The 11,995-nt window shown below is 41.9% G+C and overlaps 2 protein-coding genes across 3 annotated transcripts in view; one reads left to right on the top strand and one right to left on the bottom strand.

Moving 5' to 3' along the window:
* LOC104851711 overlaps positions 1-11,879 on the top strand; it is a 25,667-nt gene extending 13,788 nt beyond the window's left edge. Inside the window, exons 3-7 of the mRNA XM_033759026.1 lie at positions 148-265; positions 6,478-6,731; positions 7,245-7,314; positions 8,150-8,270; positions 11,346-11,879. Of these exons, the coding sequence (XP_033614917.1) occupies positions 148-265; positions 6,478-6,731; positions 7,245-7,314; positions 8,150-8,270; positions 11,346-11,456 (674 nt within the window). The 3' untranslated portion in view covers positions 11,457-11,879. The remainder of the gene's footprint in view (positions 1-147; positions 266-6,477; positions 6,732-7,244; positions 7,315-8,149; positions 8,271-11,345) is intronic.
* The window catches only part of Eya1 (EYA transcriptional coactivator and phosphatase 1), a 419,270-nt gene that overhangs the window by 365,844 nt on the left and 41,431 nt on the right, over positions 1-11,995 (bottom strand). Inside the window, exon 1 of one of the 2 annotated variants that reach the window (XM_019205233.2) lies at positions 8-215. The exons of the other annotated variant lie outside the window; for it this stretch is intronic. The gene's annotated coding sequence lies outside the window, so the exon portion shown is untranslated. Of the gene's footprint in view, positions 1-7; positions 216-11,995 lie in introns of those variants that run through there. 2 annotated transcript variants of the gene reach the window in all.

Below are 11,995 nucleotides of genomic sequence, written 5' to 3'. Positions count from 1 at the left end.
GACTTACGGGTGGCACCACTGAGGCGACGCGGGGCTGAGGAACCGGTTCTTCCAAAAGCAAACCGAAAACGGGTAACGGAGAGGCCGGGGCAGCGCAGAGGGGTTCTGGCTCAGTGTTTAAGGCGAAAACCCCGCTCCGGCTTCCAGAAATTCGAGTCCGTGGTGGCTTTTTTCTTGCTTTTTTTAAAAAACGTGCCTGTGCCTCTGGAATCCAGGGCGCCCTTCTCGCGGTTGTGACTGAACAGCTGCGCCAAGGCCGGCGTCGGTGAGGGGAGCCCTCTTCCCAGCGCGCCTCGGCCTTGCCAGTACTCGCCCACACCCCAGTCCTTCCCTGGGCCCCCGACTCCCTTCGGCGCTAGAGCCCAAGCCTAGGCCTGAAGTCCAGCCCTGCTTGAGAGGCCTCAGAAATAGCTGGAAGGGGTGTTGGGGTGTGCTCCAGAACCCAGGGGTGCTAGGCTTGCAGAGGTGGTCCTGAAGGAATGAGTGGGTGGACTGACAGGTCTGGTGGTGGTGGTGGGGTGGTATTCTGTGTTTGTTTTGTTTTGTTTTCAAGGTGGGTGAGTAAGATATTAATTATTGTGTAGCCAACATAAATCTTATTAAAACATTTGGGATTCAATTAATTTTCAAGGTGATTTTTAAAATGTGCACTTAACTTCTCACACGTAAGGAAACAAGCAAGGAGCGGTGAGTAGATTACTCCAAAGCTTTGCAGGGGAGCCCAGACTAAAAGCCCATTATCCTTGGTACTAAAATTTTGCCTTTGTTTGCATCAAGGAACCCATTGGGAGGACTGGGGGAAGTTTCTATAACTCCCAATTCTTCTGCCTCTTTGGCATAATGGAGGCTAAACAGAGTCTAGATTGAACCTATGAGGTGTTTCAGCATTGGATTAGGCAGGCCCTACAGGCCTGTAATCTGAGCTAGACCTTGAGGAACTTCCTATTACTTGATTAGGGAATCCAATCTGGAGCAGTGAAAGATATGCAAATATCTTGCTGATTTGCTTTTATAAGGACTAGACACTTCTCAGTGAACATCAAAATACTGCCCCCTTTGATTCAAATGAAATAATGTGCAAGGGCCTTGGAAAGTGTAAGGCCTGCCATGAGTGCAGGTTTTATTGTTCTCTTTTGAAGTTCTCTAGATTTGCATGCCTTACTGTTGATTCTATTAGTCACTAGGTATCTGTTGACTTAAGCTAGATACTATGAAAATAGAGTCAGAATAATGAGACCTAATCACCTTCAAAGACCAAAGTTTATAGATTCTGAGATAAAACTAATCAACACACAGGAAATAATTAGAGATCTACAGAGACTGATTTTTTTTTTTTAAATCCTAAACTGTTGTATGCTTATATGTATGAAGACCCGGAAACTTTCCAGGAGACAGCATGCAGATTAGGTGAGAAGACTTCTCATAGAAGTCAATGCATTGATAAACTATCTTAACCCAGTAAAATCCCAATACTTTGCTTAAATAGAAATAGAAACCAGACTAGCCTGTTGATAAGAATGGCTTCACCTGTTTGAATGTATTGCTTTTCCTTTCCACCCATTTATAAATATAAGAATTTCTATCACAACAATAACCAAAAAAAGTGAATGCAATGCCTCTTCAGAGCTTAAGCGATCAAAAGTTTTATTTAAAGGGGAAGTAGCAATATCTCCTCAAATATAAAATATATATCTGATAAGATCTTATCAAAGGCAAAGGAAGTTTCTCTTGTCAAAGACTGTAGGCATGGTATTTATTTTAAAACTATATTTTAACCATCAATCCTTATAATTCAGAAGCAACATAAAATCTAAAATGTGTATGTGTTAATACAAAAATATTGTGATTATTCATCCTGGTGTTTCCTTAAATACACAGACAGAACAATTTTGAACCCAAATATCTTACCTTCCCCCACCCAAATTTCTGGAGACCTAGTTTTATATGGTCTTTGTCTAAAAATGAATATAAATTTTGAACCAGTTTCTGAATTCAGAGGTATGGAGAATTGCTTCATTATTACTCTTTTTTAAATGCCATGTGTTTAAAATATTGGTCATACTAGATTCAAAAGATAAAGTCATAGTCAGAATGTTCTCTTAAGAAAGATTATTTGGACAAAGTGCATTTCTTGTAGTACAGTATGCAAATTCTTCATATTTTCCAAACAGGAGTAGCAGGAGCCAATTGATTGAGTATAATGTATTCCAGACACTTGCTGGAATAAATAGTGCTCTCAAGCCCCTCACATGCACATCCAATAGGGAGCTGTTGACTACTTGAGGTTTTTACACATCTCTCAGCCAACTCAGAAATCCAAATCCCAAATCAATTGCAGGCACACAGCGTGGATTTGCAGTCCTCCTTGGATAAAAGGTCACAATCTGCAGATGCATTATACCACCCACGATAAGTTTTTTTTTACACAAAATAGACTTAATTTTTATTTGACATTAATTAAATATGAATACATTCTTCTATAAAAACTTAAAATGACCTTTGCAACCCTGAACCAAAACATAATAAAAGCATATATTCATAATTATTCATTTCACAATATGAGTTTGTATTCATATCTTAATGTGATATAGATACATGTATCTGGAAAACTTCCATATGAGTACTAGTAAATGTCATAAGAACACAATTATGAATCTGTTAGTTTATTTTGGACTTAGAACATTCAATTGTTTACATGTCATAAAATGCTACTTACAGCTGCTATCCAATCCTAGGTATGTGCAACAAAGCCATGCCAAAGATTTTTGCACATGAAGGCACAAAAAATTGCTGAAGTATAGAGTTATACTTTGGTTTATGGTATAAACACAGAACACATGTGATAAAAATGTACATTTAAACTCAGGTTCTATTCAGATTCTCTTATACACAACTATAGAAGACAAAGGACAAAAATTAACAGAGAATTGTAGTTCTCTGGGCATTATACTTTGCCTATACTGACAAGTTAGGTATGTTGTGACCAATCCTGGTTTAAAAGAACCCTCCACAGACATACACATTGTTTTGTTTATTTTTGTTTTGTTTGGTACCAGGAATTGAACTCAGGACCTTGTGCTTGCCAGGCTGGCAAGGCACCACTGAGCTAAATCCCCAGCCCCCCTCCATTTTCAAAATTCTTATTTTATTTACTGTGGTAATGAAATTTCACTTAGAAAACCTTGCCTAATGCACCTAATGGGAGTTTTTCATCAGGAGGAGAACAAAGATCCAGCACAATAATTTAGATCAATATTTATTCTGGAGCATCAACAAAAAAAGACTAGACAACATGGGAACAGCCAAGAGTAAGGACAATTCTGCAGGTGTGAGGTAGGAATTTCCTCATGTACAGCAGCAATTTAAAGAAATTTTAAAGAATCTATTTTTTAAGACTGAATTTTGTTTTTTTTGTTTTGTTTATATCACTTAGTGAAGTTGGAATTATGTTAACTCCTTTAGTATTGGAGTGTATCTGGCTAGAGAGCATTAACGGAAGGCACTAGAATAATAATACCAACAAAAATTATGCACGAGAGAGAGACTAAAGATACAGCCTCTAAAGACCTCTCTATTGTCAATAAATATATGAACTCTTTAGTCTATTAGAATATCCTGTAATCTGAAAAATAATTCTGTCTGTTGATCTTCTAATAAATGTCTGAAGTAAACCAAGGATATTACTCACTGGATAGGAACTTATTACATGAGCCACAAATTTTGACTTTTACATGAAATTTCTTGTTAATACATTAGGAATGGCTTCCCAAACAAGCTATTGTTGAGTAAAGTAGGAAATATGTTTTCCCTTATCAAGATTTCTAAAGGACAGTGCCAGATTATTTAATAATACCAGGCATTCTGGCTACAGCCAGTGAAAAGATCTAGGATGAAAGGTAATGTTTACTTTTGGATTATGTACTTAGAGTTTAGGAGACCAAAGAAGAGACCAAAGACCTGAGGTTAATTTTCAAGTGATATTTTAAACATGCCCCGTATCTCATAAATAATATAGTACATTTTATTTTATGCTTGATTAATTTTTAAAGCACCTGTTATGTTGAACTTTCCATTTTAGATGAATCTTCCAAAGTTACTGTTTCTTCTTCATATTTAACCTAATTTGCCTATTTTTCTTCTTTTTTCTATCTTGATATACATAAATGGAATATATATATATATATTATTCATCATCAACTAGTGTTATAAGTGGAGATTTTCTGAGCTTCTAATTTACTTTTATTCAGATAATATTTCTTATTGACATTAATCTGTGAGTTGACTTTACTTTTATAAAAACATAATGTCTAACACTTACTTTGGGGGTATATGATTCCTCAACGTGGCAATCACATGTTCCATCTCTCCCATCAAAAAGCAGTGAGTGGATTGACTATTCTTTTAAGATTTCTGTAATGGGGCCAGGGATTTGGCCCAGTGGTTCTGTCTCCTGCCTTCTCGCAAACACAAGGACCGGAGTTCAATCCCTGATACCAAAAAAAAAAAAAAAAAAAAAAAAAAAATTTAAAAATTGGAAACTTTTCCTTCCAAAATAAAATTGTAGGAGTCTTTTTTTAAATTGAAAATATGGCTCTTCTAATATGGTTTAGAATAGAATTTGGCACTCCATAAACAAACCCTAGTGGCCAACAGAACAGAAATATTTAGAGGTTTGATTCATGAAGAATACTGAATTTGATCTCAACTTTATGACTTTTAGATTATATTTCCCCAAATGTACTACTTGCTGTTATCTAGGTTCAATCTCATTTACTATTTCCTGACCATGCTTTTGGCATACAGCTTATAGTACTTCTGTTGAATTTGGTGTACAGTTGTACATTACTATTAAACTTACAAAAATGTATTTCATTCTGCAAGTTCTGCATGATACAAACTAAAGCTAAATATGTATAGTCTTATTTCAGAAAGCCCATGAGATGAAAACTTGGATTCATTGTAAAGATGGAACATAAAGTGTTTATTCTATAGAAACGCAGGTTGTGGACAGAGATCCATTTAGACAATACAGGCAACTTTCTGTTGGCTGAAAATAGTACTAGAGGTTGTAGCAAAGATAATTTTCAAACTTCCTCCACTTGTATAACAAACCAAGCATCACCAAAGTGGCATAATTAGAGCCAAAGGAGTAGTGGAAGGCAGAAGGCAGACAGTCACTTCTTGCTTGATAAGTGTAAAATATTTAGAGTGAGGAAAATTATATTTCAAGATTGTAATTATGTTCACTTCTTTAACATGTAATAAGAAGCACCCCAAGAGCTAATTTCAGTAGTGAAAACCTAATGCATCCTGGAATATCAGTCAGGTATTCAGAGGGCTGACTTGAGGACTGGAAGTGACTTCTTTTGTTTTGTTGTCTGCTTTTTCCCTGTTTTGTTTTATTCATTGCCTCCCTGTGGTTTTTCTCCTAACACTCCTTTGTTTCTATTGTTTTGCCAGAACATTCTATTCTCTCAAGCCAATGCATTCTTCTTAAGCTATCCTTTAAGGAACAAAACTTAAAATTATTTCATAGACCCATGTAAAGCAATGCTTTTATATGACTATATATATATATATATATATAGATAAGCACATGTCTATGGTGAGTTGGAAGGGAGACACTTCAATATATACTTTTTATCACTCATTTTTCAGAATGTTCAGTATGCTGAAAACTAATAGCTATTTTATTCTGAAATCTTTATCCTGGGATTTTATTTTTTAATTTGCTGAAGACACTGAAGTAGATAGCTAGTCCAGTAATTTGCCTAAGTCTGATATGATATACATACTTTTCTTCAAATCATGAGATTTATATATGCAAAAGGAAAACTCAAATTACTTCACAATCAGCTAAGGAAACCACTGGTAATCAGCTGGGAAAAAAATGTTTGTTGGAATAAAAAACGAATTATTCACAAACACGAAAATAAGAAAACATGATCCCTGTGGTCACTGCAGTGTGATCGCTTACAGCAATTTTTAATCTTTGAAGTTATGTGTAATTTCTTAGCAGTCTCAAGTCACTAATTTAATAAGGTTGAGTCGAGTTCCAGCCAACACGGGGAATTCTTACGTGCAATCAGATTCCCTGACTTCGCTGGAGGAAAACTCAGCCTCATTTTACCTGTGTGTGCTCCCTGCTGTTGAAAGTGGATTTGCAGTGAGGCTTGGCACAGAGGGACAGGAATGCATGTTGGACATTAATTGAGACCTAGGAGTGCTGATCAAACCGTTTCCGTCGGAAAGACGTGTTTGCTATTGAAATACTGCGAAGGAGGCTTCAAGGAACAAAAGTGGATGACCCATTTTATGTGAAAATTGAGCTTGAGGAGGGAGGGGGAGAGAAAGGAGGAGGGAGGGAGGAGAGAGAGAGAGAGAGAGAGAGAGAGAGAGAGAGAGAGAGAGAGAGAGACCCCCACACCCTAGACGGAGTAAGCGCCGGAGGCGAACTGGGAGGAATCTTGACCAAAGACCACAGAAGGACTCGATCTGGGTTCAGATAGTCAAACAAAATTCACCTCTGGTAGGAGGGTTTTCTTTTCGCCTCCACCCTACGGAAATCTTGCTTCTTAAGCAAGGCTCCTCTCTTTCCTCAAGCCTAGGACGCTGGTACATTTTGAAGCAGTCGGAAAAAAAAAATCCCGGAGAGTTCCGGGGAACAGACGCAGCGTGCAGCGTTCAGACGCTTCTGTCGCTAAGCCCGTGGCTCTGCAATTCTTTTTCAGGTCTCTCCCCCACCCCCAGCCCCGGCATTATTTTTCTGATGACTTGAGAAGAAAAAACAAAAACTGTGTAAGAAACTCCAGAAGAGACTGTGAGATGCAAAACCACACACACGTGGTCCTTAAGATTGGATAGGAGGGTGGGGGAGGCGGGAAGAGAGAAGTGAAACTAGAAATTATGGTACAGTTTGAGAATCCGAGAACTTCCCTCATTCTGTTTCAGTATATATTGTGTTTGGTTCTTCCCAGCTGCGCTTGTCCAATAAAAGTGGACGCGGGCCAGACGATGGCCGCGACAGTGACCTATCTACCGACACAATTATACCGGGAGCTGTCGGTGGGGATTTTTTGCGGGGGAAACCTCCAAGACAGATGCCGCTCCAGACGCTGTTTCGAAGTAGTAGTAGATGACAGTATTTCCCCAAAGACTGTGAACAGCTCCTTTGTCCAAATCCAAAATACAGAAATGTGTGAACTTTCTCAAACAAGCCATTCCAATTTCATTCATTTATTTAGAGAAATCCCAATCCTTGAACAAGAAGAGAAAAGCAGACATCTTTGATGATACGTTTCCTGTCCCGAAAAGGTGAGTATAAAGGGAGTGGCTTCTGTAAATCGTTTTGTTTCAGAACATACCTTTATGCTCACACAATATATTACTACAATAAAATGTAAAGAAACATTTAGCCAATGCACTCGCATCACTTGATAAGTGAAATTGAAACACATTACACTGAAAAGTAGAGGGTAAATCAAAGCACTACTACCTGCTGCCATCTCAGTCAAGTTGAGATTTAAGCAAACCTATTCACCCATCAGAACATTGAGTTTGGCTTTCCTTTTCTAGCAAGTCTTGAATTAAACAGAACATGTTAACAAGATGGTAACGAAAACTCTTCATGTTGTAAACATTCAAAGACAAGAAATCTCAGATTGATTATATTTTGGAGCCTCAGAGATTTTATTACCAGATACCCCTGAAGTAGCGGACTAGAAGCCCCGAGAACGGCGTGACTCCAATTGAAAGGGGGAAAAAAACTGTAAAGAAATTTCTTTTAATTAAAAAAATTGCATAAAATGTAAATGCAACAAATTGACCTGAGATTTATTTTTCTAGGATTCAAAGTACTATATATTTAGTAGATTTTGAAGGCCAATTGCCAATTCATGAATGTGTCATAATAAAACACAAGGGCAAATGCCAAATACCTGTGGTATGAGCAAACTACATGAAGTCACGGTTTTTTTTTTCTATTTAGGTGGACGAATGGAAAGATACAAAATGATAAAGATCAATTTTTAGGGTTTGTTGCTATCCACGACAGATTTTTTTTCCTCAAAGTTTTCATTCACAAACACTTGTCTAGTATTTTAAGTTTGTGAAATTTTAGCAGGCATTTTCTTATTTCGCTTCTCAAAAGTCCTTGGGAAAAGATGACCAAAGAAAAACTCGTAAGTGAGGTGCGTTCCCGCTGCCTGACCTCAAGAAACAATGGGGAGTGTTTATCCGCCTCTGCAAGGATGCCGGACGCCCTGGAAAAGGTGAGGGGACTTCAGCCGGGGTCCACAGTCCCATCTCCTTGTCAAGTTTTGAATGGCACCCTTTAGCACCTTTTCTGGGGTACAAAGGAGAGCGCTCATTTGGATTAGAGAAGCGGAGGGCTTTTTAGAGAAGTAGGGGGCATTTTATCTCGTCTGTTGGGGAGCTCGGATCCGGAAGGCCCCGGGGCTCCGGGTCCCACCTGACTTTGGGCGGATCTGCAGTTGTGGACCGCAGATTGAGCGGTCCCCTTCGCCGCGGTTCAGCTTGCACCGCCGCCCGCGCCCCAGCGGGATCCGGCAGGGCCGGGGCTGGGAAACCGGCTCTCTCCCGGCGGCACCTATTACCAGCAGCTGCTTCTGCTTAGCTTTGCAAGGATCAGTTTGCTCCAACCCTTGGCCTCTCCCAGGGTTCGGTCTCCTCGCGCCCCTCCCTCCCCTCCCCGCCTCTCCCCTCAGCTCTTCAGTGGCTGCGGCGGGTCGCCGCTGTCTCGTAGTCTCTGGCCCAGGTTCCCAGCTCCTGTTTGGGGGCGCTGGGGCGGGAGCATGAGGACGAGCCAGAAGGATCCGGAGGCTTTAAACCCCCTCCCGGGAGAGGTTAGAGGAAGGTTCTGGGATTGGGAAGCCACAGTCAGGATGGGAGCCGGGCTAGACCTACAGCAGAAGGCTGCCTTTCCACGGCCCTGCGCGCCGAGGAGCCAGAAGCTGTCGGGTCCTGTCCGCCACCTGTGGCGCAGGGAAGGCGGGTCGGGTGGAGAGCGAGCAGGGCGCGGGGCCCGCGGGAGCTGGGGAAGTGTTTCCTTGGTGGTCCGGAGGAAAGCTCACGGTGACCTGCAGGGCACAGTCGCCGGCAGTGCCCTACTTTCGCCTCGCACTCCACCTTCTACGCCTGCTCCCAGGCTCTCACAAAGGTTTCGGTGGAAATCAGGACGTGAAAGTCGGCTTTGCAGCGCTGGGAGGCTCAGGCTTCAGGCCGGGCCACCAAGGTAGCCTTGGTTGCTGCGGGCTGGAGTCCCTGTGAACACCAAGCAGCAGAGGGAGCGCACGCCTCTGCGAGTCCCCTGGTGAGGACGCCCTGGACCCCTGGGAGTGGGCTGTAAAATGACCTAACGCCCGCCTGCTTGCCGCAGAGGCCTGGTCTGAAACCAAGAATCATCTTGAAGGATGCGGTTTCGAAGAGAGTTTTCACTTAGTCTGCAGCAGTATTTTGGAAAATGAACCCCTCATGGCGGATAGGGATTCAATTCCTGCACCCTCCCAGAGTTTTCTTTTACCGTTTTAACAAGAAGAACAATAGCATCTCGGCTGCCCAGAAGTGACCAAAGCAAAAGGGCCTATCCGGTCCTTCTCCCCGCCCACCGCCTAGAGTGGGGGGCTCATCCGCCTGGGAAGGGCACATCCCTTCGTGCTCTCCTGAAAGCTGGAGGGATCCTAGCTAAGAGACTGACTCCCAGTTTAACAGAGACCTGTCCAAGATGACAGCGCAGTATGCCTGTGTTCTAAAATAAAGTCCGGTGCTCTGGGAGAGCCACCATAAATATGTATCCAGTAAGTAGACACCCAGCCCGGTGGAGGCAGACTTGGGATAGCAACCCAGGCCGGATTCCCAGTGTAACCCCTTTAACTAAATCCTTCGAGTAGTCCAAGCTAGGGCGTGTTTCTACTCCATCCTGCGCTCCCCAAGGCCAGGCACAGCACACCCAAAACCCTCATGCACTTTTGGTGTCTTATTGCAGTGAACCGAACCGTAAAATCTTCTTTTCTGTTTTCTAAGAATGCTCTGTCTCCAGCCTCTATCCCGCCTCGCTTTCATTCTGCAGTTCTGGGAACTGTTTCGTGGTCACTATTATTTCCTTACTATCAAAAACATCCTGCAGGCAGAAAATTACAATGAGTAAAGCCAAGTCCCCTCTGTCTTTCTTTGCGGACATCGTCTTTATTTTAGGGGAGGGGTGGAGCCTTTAAAAGGTCGCTTGAGGAAGTCTTGGCACCTCTCCCTCAGCCACCTATGGTGAATGTAAAATCGGAGAGGTTAAAAAACCGTAGATGGAAGATAAGACAAGCACAAGCCAAGCCAGTCTTTAGCAAAGGCCTTAGAGAATTTCTGGGGCCGTCACTTCTCCTGGGATCTGAGGGACCTCGTCCCTGAAAAGATCCAGGCCATGCACAGGGAAGTGCAGGATAGCCGCCAAGGGCCGGCGCTGTCCCTTTCGGCCAGGCGGTGAGAAGACTGTGAGGGTCGGGTCGAAGAACCGGATCCGCAGATCCAGCTCAAGGAGAAACGCCTTGGCCCTTGCGTTCAGAGTTTGCTGATCGTCAGTCAAGTGCCACCTAAAGGCAATGGGCCCTTTTCTAGGTAAAGATGCCCTGCTCCTCCAGGCAGGCGTCTATTTTAGGAGGTGGAGAGAAACTTGGGGCATTTTGAAAATTTAGATCAGCAGCTTAAAAAACACTCATAGCAGAGGACTTTTATAAAACTCCACTCTCCTAATGACAGCACTTTCAGGAAAAGCTAATTTTCACCTCTACCTAGTGCCTGGAAACAGGAGTGCGATGATAGGATCGTTGACCAGAACAGGCGACCCTTTGGGGTCTTTCCACACTGATCCCTCAGCAGCTATCACCTTCTGCGCTTGCTGCGAGACCTAAGTAAATAATTCCAGTGTGAGGATTGTTGACCTAAAAAGCTGCTGAAGGAACTGAGGCTCCCCTACCTGAAACACCTGTAGTGGTAGGGTCTCAGGCTTGGGGTTCCCCTAGACACTTGAATATTTTCTATTCCTTGTGATCAGAGAAATAGGAGTCCATGTGTATATTCACAACCAAGGGATGTAATGTAACACAAATAATTTTTTGTGGACAATGTAAAGAAATTTATTTCTTTGGAAGAAATATAACTTGGAGACTCGCTCCCAGATCTGTATACAGATGCTGAATTCAGGCAGTACACTCATATAATGTTTAGAGAAGTAGCTACCGTGGCAGTAAAACGATTCTGCCTTTCCACCTATCATTTTCAAATAGCTCCTTTTCTGCTATGTTCGCGATAGAATCCCACAGCTCTTCATTTTCTTGTAGGAAAGGTTCCAGAAAAATATTACATATCATTCGGAGGGGCGAATAAAGGAAGAGTGGCATTTTGGAAAGCTAGCTTCAGATACCTGCAATCTCACATTTTCCCGAAGTTAAACCCTGCTTCTTCAGTCTTCAAGCAAACACTGCCAAAGTGTGCACTGAAGTAATATAAAGCAAAATCTCCCCTTGGCCAGCCAACGTGTGGAGTCTGGGGATGCACAGTGCTGTTAATTCCTCTGAACTCCATCTGTGGGCACAAAGCAGCCCAGCCATTATGGAGTACTATGTGGTTAAATTAATTAGGCTCTCCCATTACACTGCTGTCTTCTGGTGATGGTTGCCATTTTCCCTTTAAATATCATTATTCCTAGATCTAGTTAGCAGCTGATGCAATTAAAGGGGACACAATGTAAATTTAACAATACCAATAACACTTTCTTCCCTGTATGTTGAAAAAAGCAAGAGGGACCAGCCAACTTGTAACTGCCTGCCACAAACAACCGACATAACCCATACTTTAAAAGAATAAAATGAAACAGCCAGTGTGTGCTTGGATTTTTTTCTTCAGTGAATTCTTGAATCAATACTTTTGTTTCATGTTTTCATGTTCTCAGTAATGTTAAGGTATCCAGTTACAAACTCTTGCCAGTAAG

This window comes from Fukomys damarensis, unplaced genomic scaffold (genome assembly GCF_012274545.1).
Source record: "Fukomys damarensis isolate Sample0158 unplaced genomic scaffold, DMR_v1.0_HiC HiC_scaffold_5, whole genome shotgun sequence".
Classification (NCBI taxonomy): Eukaryota; Metazoa; Chordata; class Mammalia; order Rodentia; family Bathyergidae; genus Fukomys; species Fukomys damarensis.
Note: the sequence above shows the minus strand (reverse complement) of the source record. Positions and strands in the feature narration are given on the sequence as shown.